Raw genomic sequence first — 21,968 nt, 5'->3', positions numbered from 1 at the left:
GAGGAAACAATCAGGTTTCTCAAAACTCAGAAAAGGCAAAATTAAATTTGGTGTATCTAAACCACCAAAGCTATCAAACATTAACTTTGTCAGAGGGAGAGATGGTTTCTGTTGCCAACAACAGAATTTAACAAGAGATCATGCAAAGAATTACTTAAATTTCTATATTGTGCCTTAAAGGAAAACTAGGATTAAACAGTTAAAATCACATGCTGTTCTGAGAGCTAGGAAGACTATTAGCCACAAAACCAGAAGTTTCACTGACAGCTTTTATCTTATGATGGGTGTTTTAAAGATTGTGTGCTGCTCTGCACTCCACGGAGGGAGCAGATCAGGTCATCAGATAAGCAGATCGGCACCATTCCACAGATTGAATGGGAGTTATGCCAGCCTGCAGCAGCTGAGGAGAAACTAATCCTGTGCTGCACTGACAAAAAAAATATTACAGCATCTCCTGGAGGTCTTCAACCTCGCTGAAAAAGTGCACTGCAAGGACAGGTAGTCGTGATGCTCTGGGGGACTGGCTCGTCCAAAAAATCTCATGGCTGTCTGTGCTTAGCACCACAATCTCTGAGGGATCAGAACAGACCACAGATTTTGATTACACACGTAGCTTCACGATTGGTATGATAAGGTGTATGAAGACAGTGACCTGCCCCTGCCCTTTCTGTGTTTCTGGAGAATTCCTGCTTCCCATAGCATGCTCCTCAGGAATTTTCTTCTGCTCAGCTACCTACAGAGAGTAGATTTTTAAATTAAGCTTCCTCAGAAGGGACAGTCTGACACCCAACAGCTCTGAAGGTAGCACAGGAGAAATCTCAGTGAGGTTTCTCACTGAAAAGATTGAAGTAGGAGACAAACATCTGACCTAAAACCAGAGGACTCATCCATCTTTTCCCATCTGATACCACACTGGGAGACTTTACTGTTGTGAGGTTACACAAGAGGTCAAACAGATTTGGAGTAACAGCCCTTCCCCAATTACCCAAGTGTTACAGAAACATTTAGGGTGTTTCATAAAAATCCCAGGAATGCCGTGTACAGAATTCCTGTTTTACTGCCTTCTTACCCAACTGGCCTTTGATGACAGGTTCAAAACATACGACAGCATGGGCCAGTCCCACAGAAACTCTGCTGTACTCACACCATGCTCCCTCAAACAACTGCCAAGGAAAGAGGCACCTCTGCAACTTCCAGAGAATACTTGTCTACTTTAAAAAAGATTTAAGTAAATTAGGCTGTTTAAAGCTATTTCCTTTTCAGCAATTTCATTACTTAAGTTATTTAAATAAACAGATAAACTGTGGTTAGTCCTCGCTGTTTTGGAGGTAATTTCCCTCCCCTGCCTTTACCTTAACGCTGCTTGATGAACAAATCAAATTCTAAAATCCCAGTTGCCACTTGCTTTACCATCAACCTTCTCTGATATTTGTTAATTTAAAAAAACAACAACAACCACAGTCACTGGACTTCTACTCGTAGGTATTTTCTGTTGCTTCCATAGTCACTTGGAAAAGAGATCAATTAAAGAGCCTCCTGTCAGCCCAACCTCATTTTTAGCCATCCTTACTCAGAAAGTCATGCTCCACCACGACACCCTCGACAGGGCAAGCCCAAAATGATGAAGTCAACAGGTTTCACTTTGGGTTTCACATGGGCTAGGGGTGCACAGCCAGTCACCACAGCCAGCTTGGGGCACACCAGCACACCAAGTCACCCCACACAAACCCAAGCCCTACGAGTCAGCCAGGTTGCCAAACACAGCTCAGGTTCACCCAGCCATTATCAACAGAAAATGGGTTGTTATACCCAGCCTGTGTGATGACAAAACCACTGTGTAGATAATCACAAGTAATTACAGGTATTTATTTGTACACACGATCTCGCTTCCAAAAGAGGAAAAACAAAACAGGACACAAAAGCTGACGCTTAAGTTTAGGAGCTGAAGCAATTTCTGAGGTGTAGGTTGCTCACAGGTTTTAGATCTTTGTTTATTGCCTCCCCTCTTCCCTGAGTGCTAATAGAAACTTCAAAGGGAAAATAAAGCCTTTAACTATTAAGAACTTAACAGGCTCATTCTAAAAACGTGGGCAAAGCATAACAAGTTGCAACCTTGCAACGCTGGACTTGGGCACCTCTCAAAAAGCTGGTTGTGAAGTCCACAGTGACTGCAGAGTCATCTGTGCTTGTCAGGAATAATTTAATGACTGTTCAATATGTGGATAATCAGCATGTCACCCCAGCACGTGAGGGTCATTTACACTGCTACGTGTGCACAGTAAAATCTACATTAAAGCACACTTCAAAAGACTTGTCTGTCTTTAGTTATGAGTTTCACATATTTGTGTACAAAAGCTGTGGTAATAAATTAGGGCATTCAGTACAGGTCTTTAGAAGAAGCTCTACAATAAACCTATTTTTTAACAAGGCCTTCAGTCTGAAAAGCAACTTCACAAAACACAAGCAAGTCTTCACCCTCTGTTGTAAGAAAGGCTTAAGTCACCACATTTATGCCAAAAAAATATAATTGTGAAGGGTCAAAGGCAGAAGAGAATCTCAGTCATGAAGAAACTCTTTCAGGGGACGTCCCAGCAAAACAATCCCCAACAAATCAGTTGTTTATATACAAAGATAAGATGCAATTCCAAAAGCATCAAAATATTTTTAGATCGTCCATCATTTCCTTAAACAACTGTGTTTTTTCACAGCTATTTCTGAACCATCGTTGCCAGATTTCAAAACTGGTTTTAATTAAGGAAAGGAGCAACTTTGCAATTGCTTTGATGGGGATACCATTACAATTGGGTTTTTTAATTATTTTGGAAGTGCTCAGAGAGAAGGTATTTAGGAACAGACTTTTTCACGCTTTTGAATTTGGACAAAAAATGTTTGCAAAGTTATTTGTCCATCAAATACAGACTTGACTTATCTCTAATGCCTCAGTAATCTCTAGAGATGATCCCAGATTTCAGAGATGGAGGGGTTTGGTGACTGAGCCATGGCAGAGGTTTTACACTACATTTTGGACCGAAGGGATGGAGAACTGTTTTCTCTACCACTACAACAAATAAAACTTACTGACTGACCTCCTGCACTGCTGGCTGGATTTCAAAGTTGATTTCATTGGTGTTAATGAGGAACCACTCAACTTTGACATCTTCTCCTTTGTCTTTCACGGAGAGCTGGAGCTGTGGATAAGAAACCAGTTATTGGAGAGTGTCCTGGTGTCGAGAAATTGTAGGTCAAGCCCCATACTAAGGCTTGACAAAGGAAGAATGTTATAAGTAACTTCAAAATGACAATCTAAGAAGCAGAAGGTGCTTAATCTTTGTGAGTGCATGCCAGTCAAGAAAGGGAACTGTTCTATACATCCGACTACTCTACCCAACGTGTTATTTATCCGTAATTTATGAATTTACCACTTGCCCCAGAGGGAAAGTGTAACGTTACTAAATGTTTTACCAGAGTTAACATGCAGTTTGCAAACAGCTGAGGGATGAAATGTAACAAAACAAAGGGAAGAGAGAGGAGCCCTTTACCTGCAAGTGAAGTGGAGACAGTTTCACACTGTAGGACTGAGGTTCGGCAGCCGCGGGCAAAGGGTCAGAGACGGTGACAACAAACCTTACAGAGCCTCCCACAACATTGCAAGAAACCACCTAAAGAAGTAAAAAGGGCGAGGGGAAACAAAGGAAGAGAAAAACAAGTTAGTCTTCAGAAGGTTTAGTGAAAGCAAGAAAGGAACTAAGGAAGGACTTCAGGCTACCAGAACTATGCCAAATTCCACAGGTGGGAAATTCCTGAGCAATTTCATGATTGTTCCTGCCTCCTTCTGTACATTCTTCTAAAAAGATGTAGTTCCACTGTTCAATTCTGCACATGAAATTTAATGCCTGCAAATTATGGTGTTTCTCAAAATTTCTTTTGTATTATTATCTAATTCAAAAGTAACTCCTCACCTGACAAAGACTCCTTTCAATTTCATATATCTAGATATTAAAAGCTCAAAGAGGTAATTTTGCATAAGGGAGACAAAGATGTTTGTTCTTCTTCCTCTTCTGGTAAGAACTAAGTAGCCTGACACAGGACAGTTGTTTTTACCAAACAATCTTTAGTTTAGTGGTGTCCTATGAATGTGAAACTTTGGCTGCTACAGAAGAGGATTTTGCCTGAGTAATTCCAGTTCCCAGGGGGATGGGAAAGAACAGGAGCCTTCAAAAGTTAATTCAAGCCTTTGGCCAAACCAAGAAAGGTCCTGAAATTTGGTGTCAAAACTAAACATCTGGGAAAACTCTGTATGCCACCAGACTGCGACAGACTTTGTCGAGTCCACTCCCTCACTTTTACGAGCAGTAATTCAACTTGTTATCACACTGAGTTTACAAACACCAAACAGTTTTTCCTCTCTCTCCTCTGCAAACTGACTGAGGTGCTGGAGCTGCCAGGCAAAATTCCTGGAGTGTGCAGGCTGGCGGCACAGGAAAAGCCCCCAAGGATAGAAGTCAGAAAACATTCATTACGCCACAGAGACACGATCACTTTGCAACCAGACCTGCTGGCTGGAGACATCTGCTTGTCACTGTCCCTCCTCTGTGGTTACTGTCCCCACAGCTCCACTGGAAAGGACAGCTGAGCCCTCCTTAGACTGACTCAGGAGAAGGTAATCAGGTCAATGCAATGCGCAGACAAATTAACTCGCTGCGAGATCTGTCTGACAGAAACTCTGCATGATGCTATTAAACTGTGTTTGTGCACTCACTGCTCCACTTATGGGCACTGGAATTGAAGCTGAAGGCTTTAAAGTGAATCATGTTCCTTCTGGAAGATCCTTATCGGCCTCTCCTTAAATATATTTCATCTCCCTGGGCTCTCTAGGGTACGTTTTAAGGATGACCAGAGCACTGCCAAGGGTTTCAGAGCACATCCATTAAGGTAGAGACTTAATTAAAAACGAGCAGGGGGTGGGGGGGCAAAGATGACAAATAAAAATCCCAACCACACCCACAAGCGACAAGATTTGCCTTTTCAGGTTTGTCTTCTGCAAATTACAGTTTAGAAGTGGACAAATAGAGAGAGCTCACCTCTCCCCTTTCCCAAAGTCTAAATTCCCTCGGAAGTGATTTCTGACATTAATCCCACACAATCAACATGAACACCAGCTATTATGGTAATATATAATAGATTTTAAGGTATTTTTAATAGCTAACAGGAATTAAGAGCTCAACTGCTTATTTCACTTGTAGCTGAGTTGAAACACAGAATCACTCCATTCATGAGGGCCTGACATGGTGGCTCTTGGAACACCTCAGAAATAAACAGGTTCTTCCCTCTTTTTAGAGGGAAGAGGAGTAAAAAGGACAGGCCTGATGCAAAAGCTCCTGGCACTTGCATGTCCTAAATGCAGTGGTTTATCATCCATGCACATTTCATCCACACATCCACAGGAAGTTCAGTGCATGCAAAACAAGTTGGACTTGCTGCACATGTGATGCAGAGCCAATCATCTGGAATTTCTGGATGTCCAGGAGCCAAGCTTGCCAGGTATGTGGTTGATTAATGCTTTAAAGAAAAAAAAGTGTGGTCAGAGAGTTTATGTGCCACTTGTTTCTTAATCATGTTTAATTCCAAGTAAAGCATGGAAACAGACAGTGCAGGTGGTGCATTTCTACACTTTGTCAAGAGATGCTGAACTATTTTTTAAAAATATTTTTACCTTTAGCTTCAAAGCCCAAACCAGCACAGCTTGCACTTTTAGTCTCCTTCATGAATTTATTTTCTGCCAAGACATCTATTAAGTCCTACTCCCCTTCTGCCCTCACTTCTAATAAAATAACTGTGGTCTTCAGGTACAGACGTGTTATTTTTTTAATCCAATCAGAAAAAAGAGCAGTTTCATGTTTGTAAAAGGAAAATAACATATCTTTATATCAGTTGAATCCCTTTGTTCTGGGATCAGGATGGATGAAGGGGTCAGAATACTGAGAGCAGTAGAATTCTGGGCTAGAACTTGACGAGAAAGTGACTTTGTTTCCATTTAAGATCCTGCCACAAGTGGTGAGAAGTTGATTAAAGAGACCACAACTATTGTTTCCCTTGTTAAGTGACCTTCCTTTAGAAGTGTAGATGACTTTGATAGACCAGAGCAGAAATATAAAGGCCAACTTCCCCAGGAGTCACACAAAGACAAATACTGAAGCTTTCTGTGCTGTGTTCCTCTCCCCTCCATCCAACCTGCTTCCTCAAATTCATTTTCTCTGCACAGATGAAGAGCTGGAGAAGGGATGATCAGGCAAAGCATCCCTTTCTGGTCGACAGGGGAGAGAAAGAGGAAGGACAGACATCCAGAGGAACCTGAATGGGAAGAGAGTTGCCCTTCAACTTCATTTCTGTTCCTCTCTCTCCCACCCCACTTACCAGGGGCATCCCCGGTCATCAACACTTTGTGGTTTAGAGTCTAGAAAACTGTTTATTTTTATAACAAGCAGCTCTTGAAAAATTAAGCCCTGCACAGCAGCTGGGACCAGCTAATTCTGGACTCCCGGAGGGGTCACCCACAGCTCTCTTTTGTGATCCTACCTCTAGGCAAGACAGATCTTCTAAGGAGGTAAAGCAGCAGCACAAAGAAACCAAGACCAAGCTATTTTCCCCCTCCAGCACCTCCCCTGGCACAAACACCCCATCACCAGCCAAGGTCTCTCCATGTGCTTTGGGGATCTCCCATGGAAGGGGTTCCCAGCCCCTCCTCAGGTACCTTTGCCTGCAAGGCTGTGTCCCTGCTCCTCCTCAGCCCTCTGCCATCCCTTCCCATACTCAGCTGACTCCTGGCACGTGATCACCCCTATACCAGGGTTATTCCTGCTGCTTCCTCAACACCCTCCAGCCTCCCCTCTCCATCCCTGACCACACTGGCCCACGATGGGGGTGAGCTGTGATGGCAAAACTCCTCGGCCCAACTGGGCTCTGTCTCCCAGTGAGCTGCAGGTGCTGTGACACAGCTTGCTTACAGGTATCTAAAACTGTTAGTACAACTATCCTGAAAACAATTCTCTTCCAGATAAACAAGAGCAGGAACAAAGGAGACTGAAGAAGCACTACAGTTGGAGCAAGACTATTTTTCTGAGACACTCAAGTGTCCAAACTTGTGCACTCACAGCTATTAAAACCCTTCCCCTTGCTTTGCCCTCCCCCTCTGTATCTTGACATTTTCCCTTTGCAGTTCCTCTGGACAGAGCTGCAAAATCTCAGTTTTTATTCCTTCCTTCATCTCAAGAAGCATCATGCTGCCCCTGCTCCTCACACGTGGTGTCCTCTCACCTTGAGGTTTCAGCTTTGGCATTGGCACCCCAACAATCTGTGCATTACATGTTCCCTTTTTGTTACTCCTTCCTCCCCTCTCCAGTGGCAGCAGCAGGTTCCCTCCCTGAGCTGAAGGGCTGTGACTTCAGGGGGAAGTTCTGACAGACCTGATGGGGAAGATCTTCTTCACCTTCCCCAGGCCCTGACCACATCACACGTGTGTGTAAAACCCCCAGCAGTACAGGCCTTGATTGCCTTTTTTTGTTTGTTTTCTGGAAGGAAATCAAGTTTTACAGCACGTGGTATTTATCTGCAGAAAGGACAGGTTACTCGGGGTTACTCACCAGTTTGTAAGTAGCACAAACATTTAACATTTTCACAAGAAAATTAGTATTTCTCCCATAGAAATATTTCTCCCATATTTCTCCGGGAAGGCTCTTTTTTGGCATGGAAAACTTATCTTTTCAATGGCCACACAGACAGTTTGTGTGCTTGGCTTAAAACCTCAACATAAGATAATTTTTCCAGCCAGAAACTTGTGCCTTTTGATAGTCATGAACACTGAGCTGTTCAGAAGAAGAATTACATGATCTTCTTTGTTTACCAGAGCCAATGCCTTAAATTCTTTGAGGGGGGTTTCTCCAGCTTCTTCACCAACCCCTCTTCACCCAGTTTACCAAGTGACACAGACCAAATGAAGGAGAGAAGACAAATGCAATATCTAACCCAGGCACAGGTAGGTGTGGATTTTTAGGAGCTGGTACCAAAGTGAATTTGCCTGCAAATGCAATGAGACAACCTCAAGTCAGTTTTCCAACCTGATGGTAAACACCATGGTGAAGGCAGGGTGAGTGATGGAATGAGTGCAGGAGAGAGAGATTCCAGCTCAGCCACAGAAACAAGGCAGAAACTGATAAAACATGTGAATTTATCCACTCCTTTGAGAACGACACATACAAATTCAAGTAAGCAGGGAAAAAAAGGGGAGAGGGAGTAAAACAAACAAGCAGGGAGTACAAGGAGACAGGACAGGAAGAATTTTCAATCCACCTATCAAATTAAGTGAGTATCAAACAAATCAAGGACAGGAAGCAGTCCTCACACTTCAGAAGGGGGGAAATAAATAAACACCAGAAGCAGACCTGCTGGTTTGGCCTCACTAACTGCAAGTCTTGTCAAACCATCTGAGGGACAGCACAGCTGAAGACACAGAGGCCACCAGGAGACAATGAACCCCAGAGGAGGCTTGCCAGTTCGTGCTACAGTAGCTTGGAGAGCAATTCAGTTGCAGAGACAGAATGTACCTGTGTAGGTGTGCTGAGGCATCCCTGCTCCCTGTGCCAAGCCAGCAGATGTGGCACAAGCCTCCAGGAGGCCCACACACATCTGCAGTAGCAACCAAAGACAAGACAGGTCACCTGACAGTGCCAAAATCAGTGTCATCTCCAGGGAAGCAAACAAACCCCCAGCTTGATGTGCTCCTTGGACAAGACACCCACTTCTGAAGTAGCTTGGATCACTGTGTTGTTTTGTCTGTCACTCCCACATTAAGGGGAACGGGGATGTGCTTTTGAGTAGGGAGAGGACAGCGAGCAAGGAGGTGAAAGCTGGAAAGAAGTTACAAAGGAGCCTGTCAGGCATCAAACCTATTGCACAATTAACATCCAAAATCCCTCAGGAGAAACCTGAAAAAAAATGTGATGCTCAGGAAAGCAAGCTGGGAAACAGTAACACAAAGGAAGACTAGGACATCACACAGGAAAGCTGAAAAACCTTGAAATGTAGGAGAGAAATGCAATACAAAATATGCAGTGTGAGTGTTTGTGTAAGAATTAACAGCTACTACTCACATAGAGAACATCTTATCACTGGGAGAACACCACAGGGAGAGAGACCTGGCTGCAACAAATCAGTCACAGTGTGAAGCAGCCACAGGAGGCAGATTGGAGCCTAAAACCCCTCAAGGAAGTACTTTCAGGGACTAAAAGAAGCTATCTCCTTGCACAGTGAGACCTCACCTGCAGGGCTGTGTGTCACTTCAGCCACCACGTTCAAGAACATGGATTTAATTGGAGCTGCTGCTGAGAATGGAGAGACTTATGAGCCAGGACAACGTTGTGAAAGCAGACTTAGGGAGCAACTTACGTAGCCAAGCTAAACAAAAGCTCGAAGGAAACACAATTCCTTCATAATACATTTACTGACAGCGAGAACCATGGAAGAAGAGTAAACACAGTAAGGGTAAGGGGTTATACTAGTACAGAAACTGAAAAAAAAAGAAAAAAAAAGTAATAAAAGCTGCATGGGCCATAGTTCCACCTAGGTTTGTAAAAAAACCCCAGTCATTGAAGCAGCAAAGCTCTGGGACAGCTTTTCAAGCAAAACTGGAGGTAAAAGACAATATAGCAACTTATTATCACTCATTAAAGGAATGGCACTCTGAAGAAATTTTATCCCTTTCCAGTTAAGCATGAACCAGAAAAAGAAAGAAGAATTCTGTGGTTGCCTGCTCCATCCAAACCCTCTGTGCCAAGTCCCCAGCAAGAGAATCTTCCTTTTTGTTGCCTTTTTTGTTGCTGTCACTGTTGCGAAGCTCAAATCCTCTGGAAACAGACTGCACTAATGGAAAGGCTGGCAGAAATAGCTAAGAATATTCCTAATGTTTACTTTATTAAAACAAAACAACCAATACCACACAATGAAAACAGGCCACTTCATTCTATATATTTAGGCTCCGGCCCAAAACTGGGAGTGAAGGCGACACATAAACAGAGGCTTTATCAAGGAGCAGTGTGGTGTAACCTTCAGCCACAGAGCAGCTCTGTTCCCATCACAACAGCTTTGGCCAAGCTGAGAAGCAGCAGCATTCCAACCGTGTCTGCAGCATTTCACTGTGGAGCAAACACAGTTTCACCACTTCCAGCTTCTTCAAGGCCAGGACAGTGGGTACATACCTAAGGACTGCAGGTGCCAGCCCATGTCCTGGTCATAAACAGGGCTGACAGCAGTAATATAATAATTACAGTCTGCCTGGTTGTTTTTTTGGAGCAAGACTTCCCAGGCTCATCACCTGGCTGTGCTCCACGGCCCAGCATACAAGAGGACAGAGGACCACCCACCTGATAGAGGCCTCTATCAGCACACAGTTGCATGAAAGCATTGCACATCCCATGTTTACTGCTATTTTGATCCCTCACCCTCAATCCTCTGCTTCCTTTGATGGCCACAACCCTTCTGATGCAAGGTCTAAGTCATATTTGAAACGACGTGCAATAAATCAAACCCTGGCTGCTGAGCCAAGGCACCCACACGCTCCTTCCATACAGATCACAAGTAAAGCAGCACGTTGAACAGGTTGCAGGAAAAGAGTCTTGTGTGAGGTGATGCCTCAGGCAAGTACAGAGCTCTGTGGGATGCTACAACACTGACAAACACACAGCACGTGGTCACAAACTGCATCCAGAGCCAGTCGTGCCGGTAGAGACTCACAAACATGTACCAGAAGCTTGAGTTTGGACAAACTGCAAAGAGAGATTTCAATTTCATATGCAAATACTGAGAGTTTGAAGAGCAAGGGGGGGGGGCGAAAGAAAACACCACAAAAAACCCCTTTGGACCCTGGTATTACCTGAGGAATATGTAAGAGACAATTATCATATAAGAGAACTCCTGAGGTGTTTAAAGAAAGGTATGCATCTAAGGAAGAAGGGAAAGTAGGTACCAGAGTGCCACTCTAAGGTTATTATACACTGAAATTCAAATAAATACTCAGGTTGTAACTTTAACTGAAGGAGTAAGAATAATTTAGAGAAATTCTTCCAGCAGCTGTGCACAAGGCTATAGAAATGGGTTTTTTGGAACAGTTCAGAACAACCCAGAGGATGAAAGCAAACCTGGTTTAGTCAAATAAATTTTTAAATGTGCTTATATTTAAGCTGCTTTGAAACCACATTAGATTGCTGTCTGCAGTGGAACAGCTCGATTAACATGCTCAAATGGTTCAACCAAAGGTCAGAGAGAAGGACCAGAGACTGCACAAGGGAGGGCAGAGGACTCCAAAGCCACAGGTACAGGAGAGAAGTTCCCTGGATTCAGGCTGCCAGGGAGTCAGTACCTACTGCTTCCAGCTGCCCAAATTTCACCACAGCAGGGGAAGGTGCCCCACAGGGCACTGTGGGCACTAACTTACCTCCCTGCTATGGCAGCCAGAACCTACAGGTAAACAACACTCAGGTTCACTGAGGACTGCAGCACAACCTTCCCTGGGTACGACAAGACTTCAGGGGAACCCAGGACTGCAGCACTGTGCCCTGGTTCTGGCACACAGGCACCAGTTTTAGCCTGGAGATGATGATGCTCTCACTGCCCAAGGGCAGCCAGCAGACCCAGACCTCCTCCTGGCCATCTCCCATGAAAGCACATTTCATAGAATCACAAAATCAGCTGGGTTGGAAGGGACCTCCGAGATCATCAAGTCCAACCCTTGCAGCCCTGCCCGATTTTCAGCAATGTTTTAGAAACACTGCACTGCAAGACAGCAGTTTTTTGTGCTGTTACTTGCCAGCTTTTATTTGCAGCAGATCTCCCTCGGGTGCTGGCTTCACACATTACACAGCACATCCCTTTCAGACCCAGCAGCCCCCTGTCCTTTACAATTCCCCATCCTGGTGTCTTCACGTGGCACAGAGTTAACACTTGTGTCACCTCTACAGCCTCACTAAATCCAGTCTCTCCAGCCCCATTTCTGGAAGGGGAAAAAAAAAAAACCCACCACCAAATAAAAAGAGAGAAAACAAGTGCACAAACAACTTTACAAGTTTACAATCCCCCAGCTGCCACCAGTCAGGGTGTGCCTCTAAGTTGTGTATCAGGCAGATAAGCATGCATAGTTTTCAGAGGAATCATAGTAGAGCTGCTTAACATCTAAATCAGACAAGCAAAGCAAAATAACAGAGCAAAACCAAAAGAAAAGCTGCAGGCTAATTTGATGCAGGTGCCTAAAGCTGAGCACAAGCTTGGATGTAAGTAGCACTTACAGTCACTAGGACAAAAATACTGAATAATAATAAGCATACACAGATCTTTTTTCCCTTTTAATGCATTTTTGCCCTGTTCTGAGAGCCACATTCTGCCTTATTTTAATTTCACAGACACTAAAACACCTCCCAGTATGTGCAGTGGGAGAGGAAGAAAGAAATCACTTGCTCCTCACAGGATTCAGCACAGTCAAGACTTCACCCCCAGGGCTTTGCACCTCTTCCAATGATCCTTACTCAACTCCCACTTATGAAGCAAACCTGTCATCAGCCACACAAACAGCAAGAGGCAGACAAGGATGTTTTCCTGTCCCAGAGGAGAAATGTCCCTTTCTTTCTTTGTGGAGTCCCCACCCCACACTTCATCCTAAGGACTGTGGAGGTGGGGGAGAGGGCTCTGCTCTGTGAGCTCATTGAGGGCGTACCCATAAACTTGGCATAACCCTGGTTATTGTTCATTTGGTAGAAGCCCTGGAGCACCTTCTGCTCGTGACTTGCAAAAGAAGTGAATCAATGCAGAGGTTTATTAAGAGAGGCAGCCTCTTACCAGCCTCTGCAAACGCAGGGCAAGGGTACAGGAGTATTGACAAATAAAGCTCCCACCTACGCTAATAAAAGGTAACATTTCCTGCCCCAAAGTACACCGGAACACAACAAATCCAAAGTTTACCTTCTCTTCAGCTGACTTTACAACACTAATAACTTCTTTAACTGCCAGCTCAAGTGGTTCTAGTGGGTCATCTTCCTCAAACGTGAGCAACTGAGAATCCTGAGAAAGAAGAAAAAAAAAAAGAACCATCATTAGGTGACAAAGCCACTGCTTGAAAACAAGTGATAAAAAATGCACCGCCAGTCAAGTTCCTGGAATTGCAAATGTATGTCAAAACTTCTACGTATTAATTGCACGACACCTCACTACATAATATAGGGTAGAGCCTGAAAACATATACTTAGGACATAGCCATGGGCCTAATCATAACTCATCTTTCTCTGCAGTAGAATACCAAGGTGCACAACAGCACAGTGCAGAGCACAGCAACTGAGTTCAGTGAAACTGCTCCTCTTGAGCGAGGATTTATCAGTGCTGGGGTTTGAAAAGGCCTGTTTGCTTTGGCCTAATAATACGGCTGCACTAGGCTGTGCCAAAACTAAGAAACCCCAAATATCGTCTTGCAGAGGTGAAGAAAGAAAGCTTCCCCTCCCCAGCCCTCCCTGCCTGTGACGGCAGGCAGTGCCGACAGCCACCCAGCCTCCACGCAGGCAGCGAGGGGAAGGCAGCGTTTTGGCAGTGAGGTCATACTTTCAGAAGCATCAGCGCTGCGTTCCCCACCTGCTCCCCGCACCGGGCCGTCAGCCCCGCTCCCCTCGTCACCCGGCCTTGTTCTGCACGCAGGAATTTCACTCGCTGCATGCCGCTGACATTGTTTTGGGAGCCTGACAGCGGGAGCACGGCCACGCTGCAGTGCCAGGCGGGGAACTCGGCGCTCCAGCTGCTCGCCCGGGCAGGGAGGGTGTGCGTGTCCCTGTCAGAGCGGCTCCGGTCCCTGCGCAGGGACGGGGAGCTGCCACTTGTGCCCGGTTCACTTTCAGTTCCCAGCACCTGTGCCCGAGCTGTCTGGGCTCTTCTCTTCCACAAGTGCAGGGCAAACCCTCATTTCTCAGCACAGCCCCTGCTTCTCTCCTCGTGCAATTTGAAAGGGCGGACGAAGTATTTTCCTCCCACTGCCCTTACTCACAGTGGTATTTGGAAAGTGTTAAATTTATATTCCTTATCTTTCATACACACATGTTGCCCCACTCTTCCTTTTCCCCCAGCCTGCTCCCTGGCATGCAAGAAGAACGGAACCTCCCAGGTCTAAGAAGTCTCCCCTAGGGAGAGGGATGCAAGGAAATTTGGAGACCTGGGGACATGCTGCTTCCTAGACAGTTTAGCCTCAGCATTTTTCACTGACATGACAAGGGTTCAGTCCTCAGGACAAGGAAATCAGGTTGCCACAGCCTCGCCTAAGCTCCTCACCTCTTAGACCCGGGCATACCATTACACACCAACGAGCAGGATCCCACACTGTGCCATTTGCGGGAAGGGCAGGTTGGGATGGGAAGGATTGCCATCCTCCCTGACCCAGGTTAAAAGCAAACTGACCAAACCCTGAGCATCCCACCACCCAGCGGCTCTGAGGGACGCCAGCCTTTGGAGTTACACTACACACACACACGGGTTCAGCAGGGCCTCAGGCAACACGGGGGAAGCCCAGCTCTGGGAATTATTTGCCGAAGGACGGGCCGCAGGCCCAGGCCAGGAAGTTTCCATTGTTTCCTCCTCCCCACGCCCGAACAATGTTATCGGCGGTGCGAACCCCTGCCAGGGGCTGCGGGGGTCGCGGCTTCCCTTTCTCCCCATCCTTCCCAGCTCCCACGCGTTCGCCCATCCCGTGCCTGTGCCCGGCTCCTTCCCGCAAACCCCTGCCGAGCAGCCACCAAACGCACACGTGTAAATACACAAACACACGGAGGGGCAGAAACACGCCGCCAGCACCCTGGTTTATCCCTGGAGCAAATCGCAGCGTCCCTAGGAGCGGGGACAACCCGGAGCCGCGTCCCTCCATCCCGGCGAGCGCGGGGCGCCGCCCGGAGCATCCCGCCCGGGCATCCCCCCCTCTCCCATCCCTCCATCCCTCCCTCACCTGCATCCCCGGCACTCACCGCCCGCTCCGCCGCCTCGGCCCGCAGCGCGGCCACCCAGGCCCGCCGCCACTGCCGCCTCCAGCTGCCCCGCGACAGCGCCCAGGCCAGCACCGAGCCGCCCTCGTCCAGCAGCTCGTCCCGCGGGCCAGGAGCGGCGGGAGCCGGGAGAGGCGGCGGCGGGCGGCGGCGGCGCCGCAGGGCCAGCAGCGCGTACTGCACCAGGTACACGGCCAGCGTGGCCAGCGCCGCCACGAACAGGGCGACCAGCGCGCCCCAGCGCAGCTCGGCCAGCCCGCCCGGCAGCCACGCCATGGCTGAGCATAATGGGGGCCGCGGCTCCGCAGCCCTCTCCGCGGAGCGCTCGGCGGCGGCCGCAGCCCCGCGCTGGGCTCGACCCGCGGGCGGAGCAGGGACCGGCGGATCGGATGCCCCGGGACGCGCCGCCTGCCCCGCCCGCCCACGGCGCAGTCCCCGCCCCGGGGCGGTGCGGGGGGAGCGCGGACACGGACACGGACACGGCCCCGGGGATGGCCTGCGGGGAGGGGACGGGGGGTGATGGGGTTGCGGTGATGGGTGTCTTTTACCCCGGGGGTAAAAGGGTCTTGGGTTGGGCTCCTGGTATCCAGGGTGTAAGAGGGGTTCGTGGTGGATGCCTGCTTCCCGGAGATACAAGGGGGTAGAGGGGTTCGTGGTGGGCGCCTGGTATGCCGGGTGAAGAGGGGCTCGGGGTGGATACCGGGTGGCCGGAGGTAGAGGGGGGTAGAGGGGTTTGGACTGGGCGCCCAGTGCCCCCGGGGCTAAGAGGGTCTTGGGGTGGGCTCCTGAAGCCCCAGGGGCAGAGGGACTCGGGGTGGGCGCCTAGTGATGCGGGGATAAGTGGATGCCTGGTGCCCGGAGGTAGAGGGGGGTAGAGAGGCTCCGTGGTGGGTGCTGGGTACCCCAGGTGTAAGAGGGGTTCGGGGTGGATCTCTGGTGCCCTGGGTATGAGAGGAATTCGGGATGGATGCTTTGTTCCCTTGGAATGCATGCCTGGTGCCCCAGGGGATAGAGGGGCTCTGGGTGGGCTCCTGATGCCCTGGGGGTAGAGGGGCTCTGGGTGGGCTCCTGATGCCCCGAGGGTAGAGGGGCTCTGGGTGGGCAGGGGGCAGGGGCGGGTGTTCCCTGAGCTCGTGCTTCTCACCAAACCCCAGGCAGAACGGGACAAAAAGAGCGCTCCCAAGGATGGGCTAAAAGGGGGAGTTTCAGTAGGGAGAGTGAAGACACAGGCGTCAAATATAATAATTTTTGTTGTTTTTCTTGCAGCAAAAGGTTTCCCCTTCCCTACTGAGTGATGCCGTTTGCACGCTAAGCAACAACTGCAAATGAAAAGCCATGTGGAGAGCCCTGCGTGTCTTTGCACACATAAATAACCCTTTTAATGTCACTTGAGGGCACGGTGGGTTGGCTACAGATGGGCCTGGCTTCCTCCCCCAAAAAGGAAGATCATATAATCTTTGTGTTCAGGAGGCTGAGGTTTACTCAGCTGGTTTGTGGCAAAATTATGAATCCCAGTGGATGAAATTGCCAAGCTTCCCCTCAGTACCAAGCAAGTATTCCAGGAAGGCACCCCTTTACACGTCAGGATAACACTTGGGAGTTTGGGATCAGCCTTCATAGGCTGAGGGAACAGCCAAGGAGATCATGAGGCATTTATTTTTCCCCTCTGCTTCCTATGGAAGGCCCAACATGAGCTTCCCTTTTCCTCCCGGTGCCTCCTGATCTCCTCTGCTCAGGATGTCAAACTCACTGGAAGGAGGAAAAACCCAATTCCATGTTTCATTGTGATCTGCAGCCTGGAACATCAATTCAGGACTAAGCACTTTCTGCAGACTGTGCTGAATGACTGTTGTTATCAGTAGGAGGTTTGCGATAAAGGGGAGGAAATTGTGTTTTGATAGTAAATAAAAGTTCCAGAATTATTTATTTTTGCCACGTTCATTTTCAGTAAGTTCCTGTTTGGTTTTCAGAGTGCTGCCTTATCAGCTTATCGCTGTTTGTGCCCTCATTTTCTTACTGCCTTTTTTTGCGTGCTCTGTCTGTGTTTATCCCTGGTACCTCCCATCCAAAGAACCTCACCTGAATTTTTTTCCCAATCCGTGTGCTAAAACAACCCGTCTTTGAGGCTGTAGTGAAGTGTCATTGTAAGTTCTTGCTCTGCTTGGGCTTTGGTCTTTTTAAGGGCAGAAAGATATTTTTGTTGCTGGAAACTGGAATTCCAGCCCCCTGGAGTGTGTGCCGTGGATCACAGAGGGGAATTACCAACCCCACAGTGCTGGCTCTGGTGTGGGAGCTGTGCAGGTGCAGGTGATGAGGTGCAGAAGCCACGTGGGCTCACAGACCAGACAGAAAATGCTTGTTTGCTGGACATTTTCGAGCACATTCATGGCTAGAAGCAAAGGTAAGAAGAAAAGGGAGGGGAGTACATGGCAGAATCACGGAATGGTTGTGGATGGAAGGGACCTCTGGAGGTCAGATGGTCCAGCCCCCCATTCCAATCAGGGCCACTCAGAGCCCATTGCCCAGGACCATGGCCAGATTGATGGCTCTTGAATATCTCCCTGGACTCTACAACTTCTCTGATCAACCTGTTCCAGTGCTTGGTCACCCTCACAGTGAAAAGGTGTTTCTCCTTATGTCCAGAGGGAACCTCCTGTGTTTCAGTTCGTGCCCCTTGCATCTTGTTCTGTCTCTTGGGCACCACTGAAGAGCCTGACTCTGTCCTCTTTTCACCATCCCTCCAGACATTTATATACACTGATAAAATCCCCTCCATGAGACCTCTCTTTCCCCCCCCTTCCCTCAGCCTTTCCTCATATGAGAGGTGCTCCAGCCCATTAATCATCTTAGTGGCCTTTCACTGGACTCTCTTCCGTGGAGACACAGCATTTCAGGTGTGGTCTCACCTCTCACCTCTGTTGAGTAGAGGGGAAGGATTTACTCCCCTCAGCCTGCTGGCAGCACTCTTCCTAATGCAGTTGAGGACACCACTGGCCTTCTTTGCTGGAAGGATATTAGTTGGCTCATATTAAATTTGCAGTTGACCAGGACCCACAGGTCCTTTCCAAAAAGCTGCTTCCCAGCCAACTGGCCCCCAGCATGTGCTGGTGGCTGGAGTTGTTCCTCCCTGTGTGCAGGACTTCATGGATCCCCTTGCTGAACTTTGCAAGGTAATGTCAGCCCATTTCTCCAGCCTGTCCACGTCCCTCTGGATGGCACAACAACTCCCTGCTGTGTCAGCCATGCCTCCCAGTTTTGTGTCACCAGGAAATTTGCCAAAGGTACACTCTGCCCCACCATCCAGATCATTAATGAAGCTGTTGAACAGGATTGAACCCAGTATTGGCCCCTGGGGTCACCACTAGTTACAGGCCTCTATCAGTCTTTGTGCCATTGATCATCACCCTCTGGGTCCAGCTGCTCAGCCAGTTTTCAATCCACCTCACTGTCTACTCACCCAGCCCATATTTCATCAGCTTCTCCATGAGGATCTGATGGCAGACAGTGTCAAAAGTCTCAGCAGACAATGTCCACTGCTCTCCCCTTGTCGACCAAACCAGTAATTTCATTGTATGAGTTATATTGCCTTTGGTGAAACCCTCCTGATTGTGACTGATCACCTTGTTCCTCAAAGTGTCCAGGCTTAGCTGCTCCATCACCTTCTCAGGGATCAAGGCAAGGCTGACTCCTGGCATCCTCCATTCTTCCTTTCTTGGAGTTAGGAGTGGTGTTTGCTTTCCTCCAGTCCTTGGGCACTTCTCCCAGTTACCATGATCACTTAAAGATGATGGAGAGTGGCCTTGTGGTGAGATCTTCCATCTCCCTCAGCACTTGTGGGTGCATCCCATCAGGGCCAGTGGACTTACATATATCCCATTTGCTTAAGTATTCCCTGACCTGATCCTCCTTCACCAAGGGTACATCATTGCTCCATACTCTCACCTTGGTCTCTGGAGCCTGGGATTCCTGGAGGACCATAACACCAACATTTAATACAGTATTTTAGAAGAAGAGGGCTCAGCCTCTGGGAGGAGGATCAAGTTGCTGCCTGAGAAGCAATTTGATAATTTTGTGTTATAAACACATTGTCCACATTTGCACCTATAAGATTAACAAGGCCAGAACATGGTTTTATCTGCTGCAGTTGGTTTACTGTAAGGATATAAGAAGAATGGGCTACTTAGGGGTCAAAGTATTTGCTTGGGGCACAGGGAGAGCCCACACTCAACTCACTGACCAGACACCAGGCAGGTAGAGTGGACCTGCATGATACCAGGGAGCAAACTGGAACAACCAGAGGCATACTGCCATTTTAGCACAGCTCTGTATGTAGATTAACGGACCCCGCTGAGAGACCAGACTGATTAGCTGGGCTAATTTTAAGATCCAGACCAGCATCTTTGCTGTACCAGCTTTTCTCCTTAGGGTTTTCTGGTACAGCACTGCATCGTGGCAGACAAACCTGCCCTTAGCTGGTCCTGTGTTTCAGTTCCCCACATTTGTCACACAGACAGTTTTCTCTAACTGGCAGGAATTTTGTGAGTCTAATTAGTGAATGTGACATGGCAAGAAAGACTAAAAGATAACACTGAGATGTTAGGAACAGTTTTCCTTCGCGGAACTTTATCAGCTATCTTGTCACTAGAAATACTCAACATTTTTACTTTTGAAGGATACCAAAAACATGCAGTGGCTAATATTTAGTTATTTTCCTTTTTCATGCACCTTGTGAACTTGGAATAGCCCTCTCTGAACATTCAAGATCTCACCCATCAAAGCCTAGCTCTGGGGATGTGATTAGTAAAGTAATTAGTTTTTTATAATTCTCTGTACTCTGAAGCTGGGAGCTGGAAGTCTGACTTGCTCCTAGGCTCTGCTAGGTGCTATATTTTTATCAAACAACTTCTGTGTTTCCCAAATCCCAGATTTCCTTTTAATTAGCAAGTAATATATATATATATCTAGATATATAGATATCTGTCAGAAATGTAAAATGAGAGAGACTGATTATTCATTGTGGTAGCCTCACATGTCCTGTTTTGGTCCTTTGAAGTACGAATTTTGTGAACAGTTTCACTCTGTTTTGGGAAGGCAAGAAGAAAACTGCAGACCTGGAGCTTCCTCTGACCTAGAGTGATGTCAGAGTAGTTCTAAAATGTTCTGCTGGTAGAGCTTCCTGAGGCACACAAGCAACAAAGAGACGAAACATCTCACTCGTTCACTGGTGCTGCCAGGGTCTGCAGCTGCTCTGGATGCTCTTTTTCACCCTGCAGACAGAAGGCAGGCAGAATTTTAGGACCCTGACTGTTGGTGTGACCTTTCAGCTTTGTTGCAGGTGGGTGGAACGGTGGCTGGGACTTGACACAGGTAAATGTGTGTGACAGGGTGGGACACAGCAGGGCATACACTCAGATTTACCACCTGGAATCTGAGATCACCCTGAGTCCCACGTGACAGATGTAAGGAAAGGGAACAGGATGAAACCACAGCTGCTTTAATCAGTTTCATTTTTAAAGCTGTGAGCAGAACAATGGCAAAAAAAAAAATACTATGGAGTAGGTTCAATGATCACTTAAATGATCACTTACATGATTACAATGCACAGAGATAAAATCTACCCAAACCTTTCCCACTAATTCTCTGCCTCTGAGCTCCAAAGTATGTTTCCTACACACAAAAGAAAGAGAAGGTTCCTAAGAGGCCACACATGCAGCCTAACACAAAGTCTGAAACAAGTGCTTTGTAGGGCACTATAACAGTGTGAGATTTGCTTTGTCTGGCAAAACTGTACTTTGGCCAGCAGAGCTCTATCCAGTGTTCCAGGACTCTTTTACTGCTGTGCCAGAGACAGGTAACAGGCGTGTCCTTCCACCTGCTGCCTGTGGCAAGTCTGCTCAGGAGGGCAAGGAGAGGCACAGTCCTAAAGCCAGGAGATGGTCCTGTCCTTATGTGCAGTCTGTTTTCTGTAGCCCCTTTCTAGGTGAGATTCAGCATGTGTGACACATCTCATCTCTTTTGAGTCAGTACTTTTTAGGCTTTGGGGCAGCTGTCTGAGAAGGAGAGTGATGGGTGTGCAAAGACACGGAGCAAGGGCCAGGTGGGATGCCCAGAGGAGCCTCCTTGGGAGATGGTCAGCAGCCTGGCACCAAGCAAGCTTTCATAACTCTGAGCTGGCACGGGGGGCAAGGAGACTGGCTGTTGATCTGGAATAACCCTCTCAACTCCTGCGTTCCAGAGAACATAATTTTCTTAATGAAGGAGTCTTGCTCCATACACAAAGGGCTCAGAGATGATGACATCATTAGACCTCCACGTTGACTTCTCTTACTTTCAGTTCTTTTCCAAAATCAGGAGACACCTCAGCTATCCAAAGACCAAAGAAGAAGTGGCATGTCCACCATGACCTCACAGTAGAAAAACTTCAGCTCAATTAGGTCATTCAGTCCTTCTTTGCCCAAATGCCTACATCTCTTAATTGCTTAAGAGGACTTGCTGCCAGGAGCTGAGCTTTTCATTAGATCAGAACATTGCTTTTATAGCTTTGTTATTATAAGTGGTATTAATATACAGTCCTGGTCCTAAAAATGTCTTGGAAAAACCATGCCCCATGAATATAACTGTTGACAAACTGCCTAAGCTTCAAAGCAAATGGGTCACAATGTTCCATTTTTACCAATCATAATTTTGAATTATGTATTTTAGACATAAAACAAAGCTGCAAAGCCATGTTTAAATTCTATCAGAACCACGGACCCAAGCTGGTACACCTTGGATACTTTACTTTATTTTGAAGACATTCGTGCACCAGAAATACAACCTATCAAGAGGTCGTGGTTTAACCCCAAAACCAGAACACAAGGAAAAAGAACATGAGAAAAGAGACCAATAATTGGCACCATGGTGTTTGTGTTCATT

The 21,968-nt window shown here is 47.3% G+C and overlaps 1 protein-coding gene across 2 annotated transcripts in view; it reads right to left on the bottom strand.

Moving 5' to 3' along the window:
* C2CD2 (C2 calcium dependent domain containing 2) overlaps positions 1-15,432 on the bottom strand; it is a 40,864-nt gene extending 25,432 nt beyond the window's left edge. For both annotated transcript variants that reach the window (XR_007900406.1, XM_051770802.1), the window contains exons 1-4: positions 15,036-15,432; positions 13,003-13,101; positions 3,540-3,659; positions 3,087-3,188 (exon numbers count right to left, since the gene is read on the bottom strand). Coding sequence is in view for 1 of the 2 variants with exons in the window: in XM_051770802.1 (XP_051626762.1) it covers positions 3,087-3,188; positions 3,540-3,659; positions 13,003-13,101; positions 15,036-15,329 (615 nt within the window). In the remaining variant the exon portion in view is untranslated. The remainder of the gene's footprint in view (positions 1-3,086; positions 3,189-3,539; positions 3,660-13,002; positions 13,102-15,035) is intronic.
* Between the last annotated feature and the right edge of the window lie 6,536 nt (positions 15,433-21,968).

Source organism: Manacus candei, unplaced genomic scaffold (genome assembly GCF_025592945.1).
Source record: "Manacus candei isolate 608988 ecotype Guabito, Panama unplaced genomic scaffold, ASM2559294v1 h1tg000126l, whole genome shotgun sequence".
Classification (NCBI taxonomy): domain Eukaryota; kingdom Metazoa; phylum Chordata; class Aves; order Passeriformes; family Pipridae; genus Manacus; species Manacus candei.
Note: the sequence above shows the minus strand (reverse complement) of the source record. Positions and strands in the feature narration are given on the sequence as shown.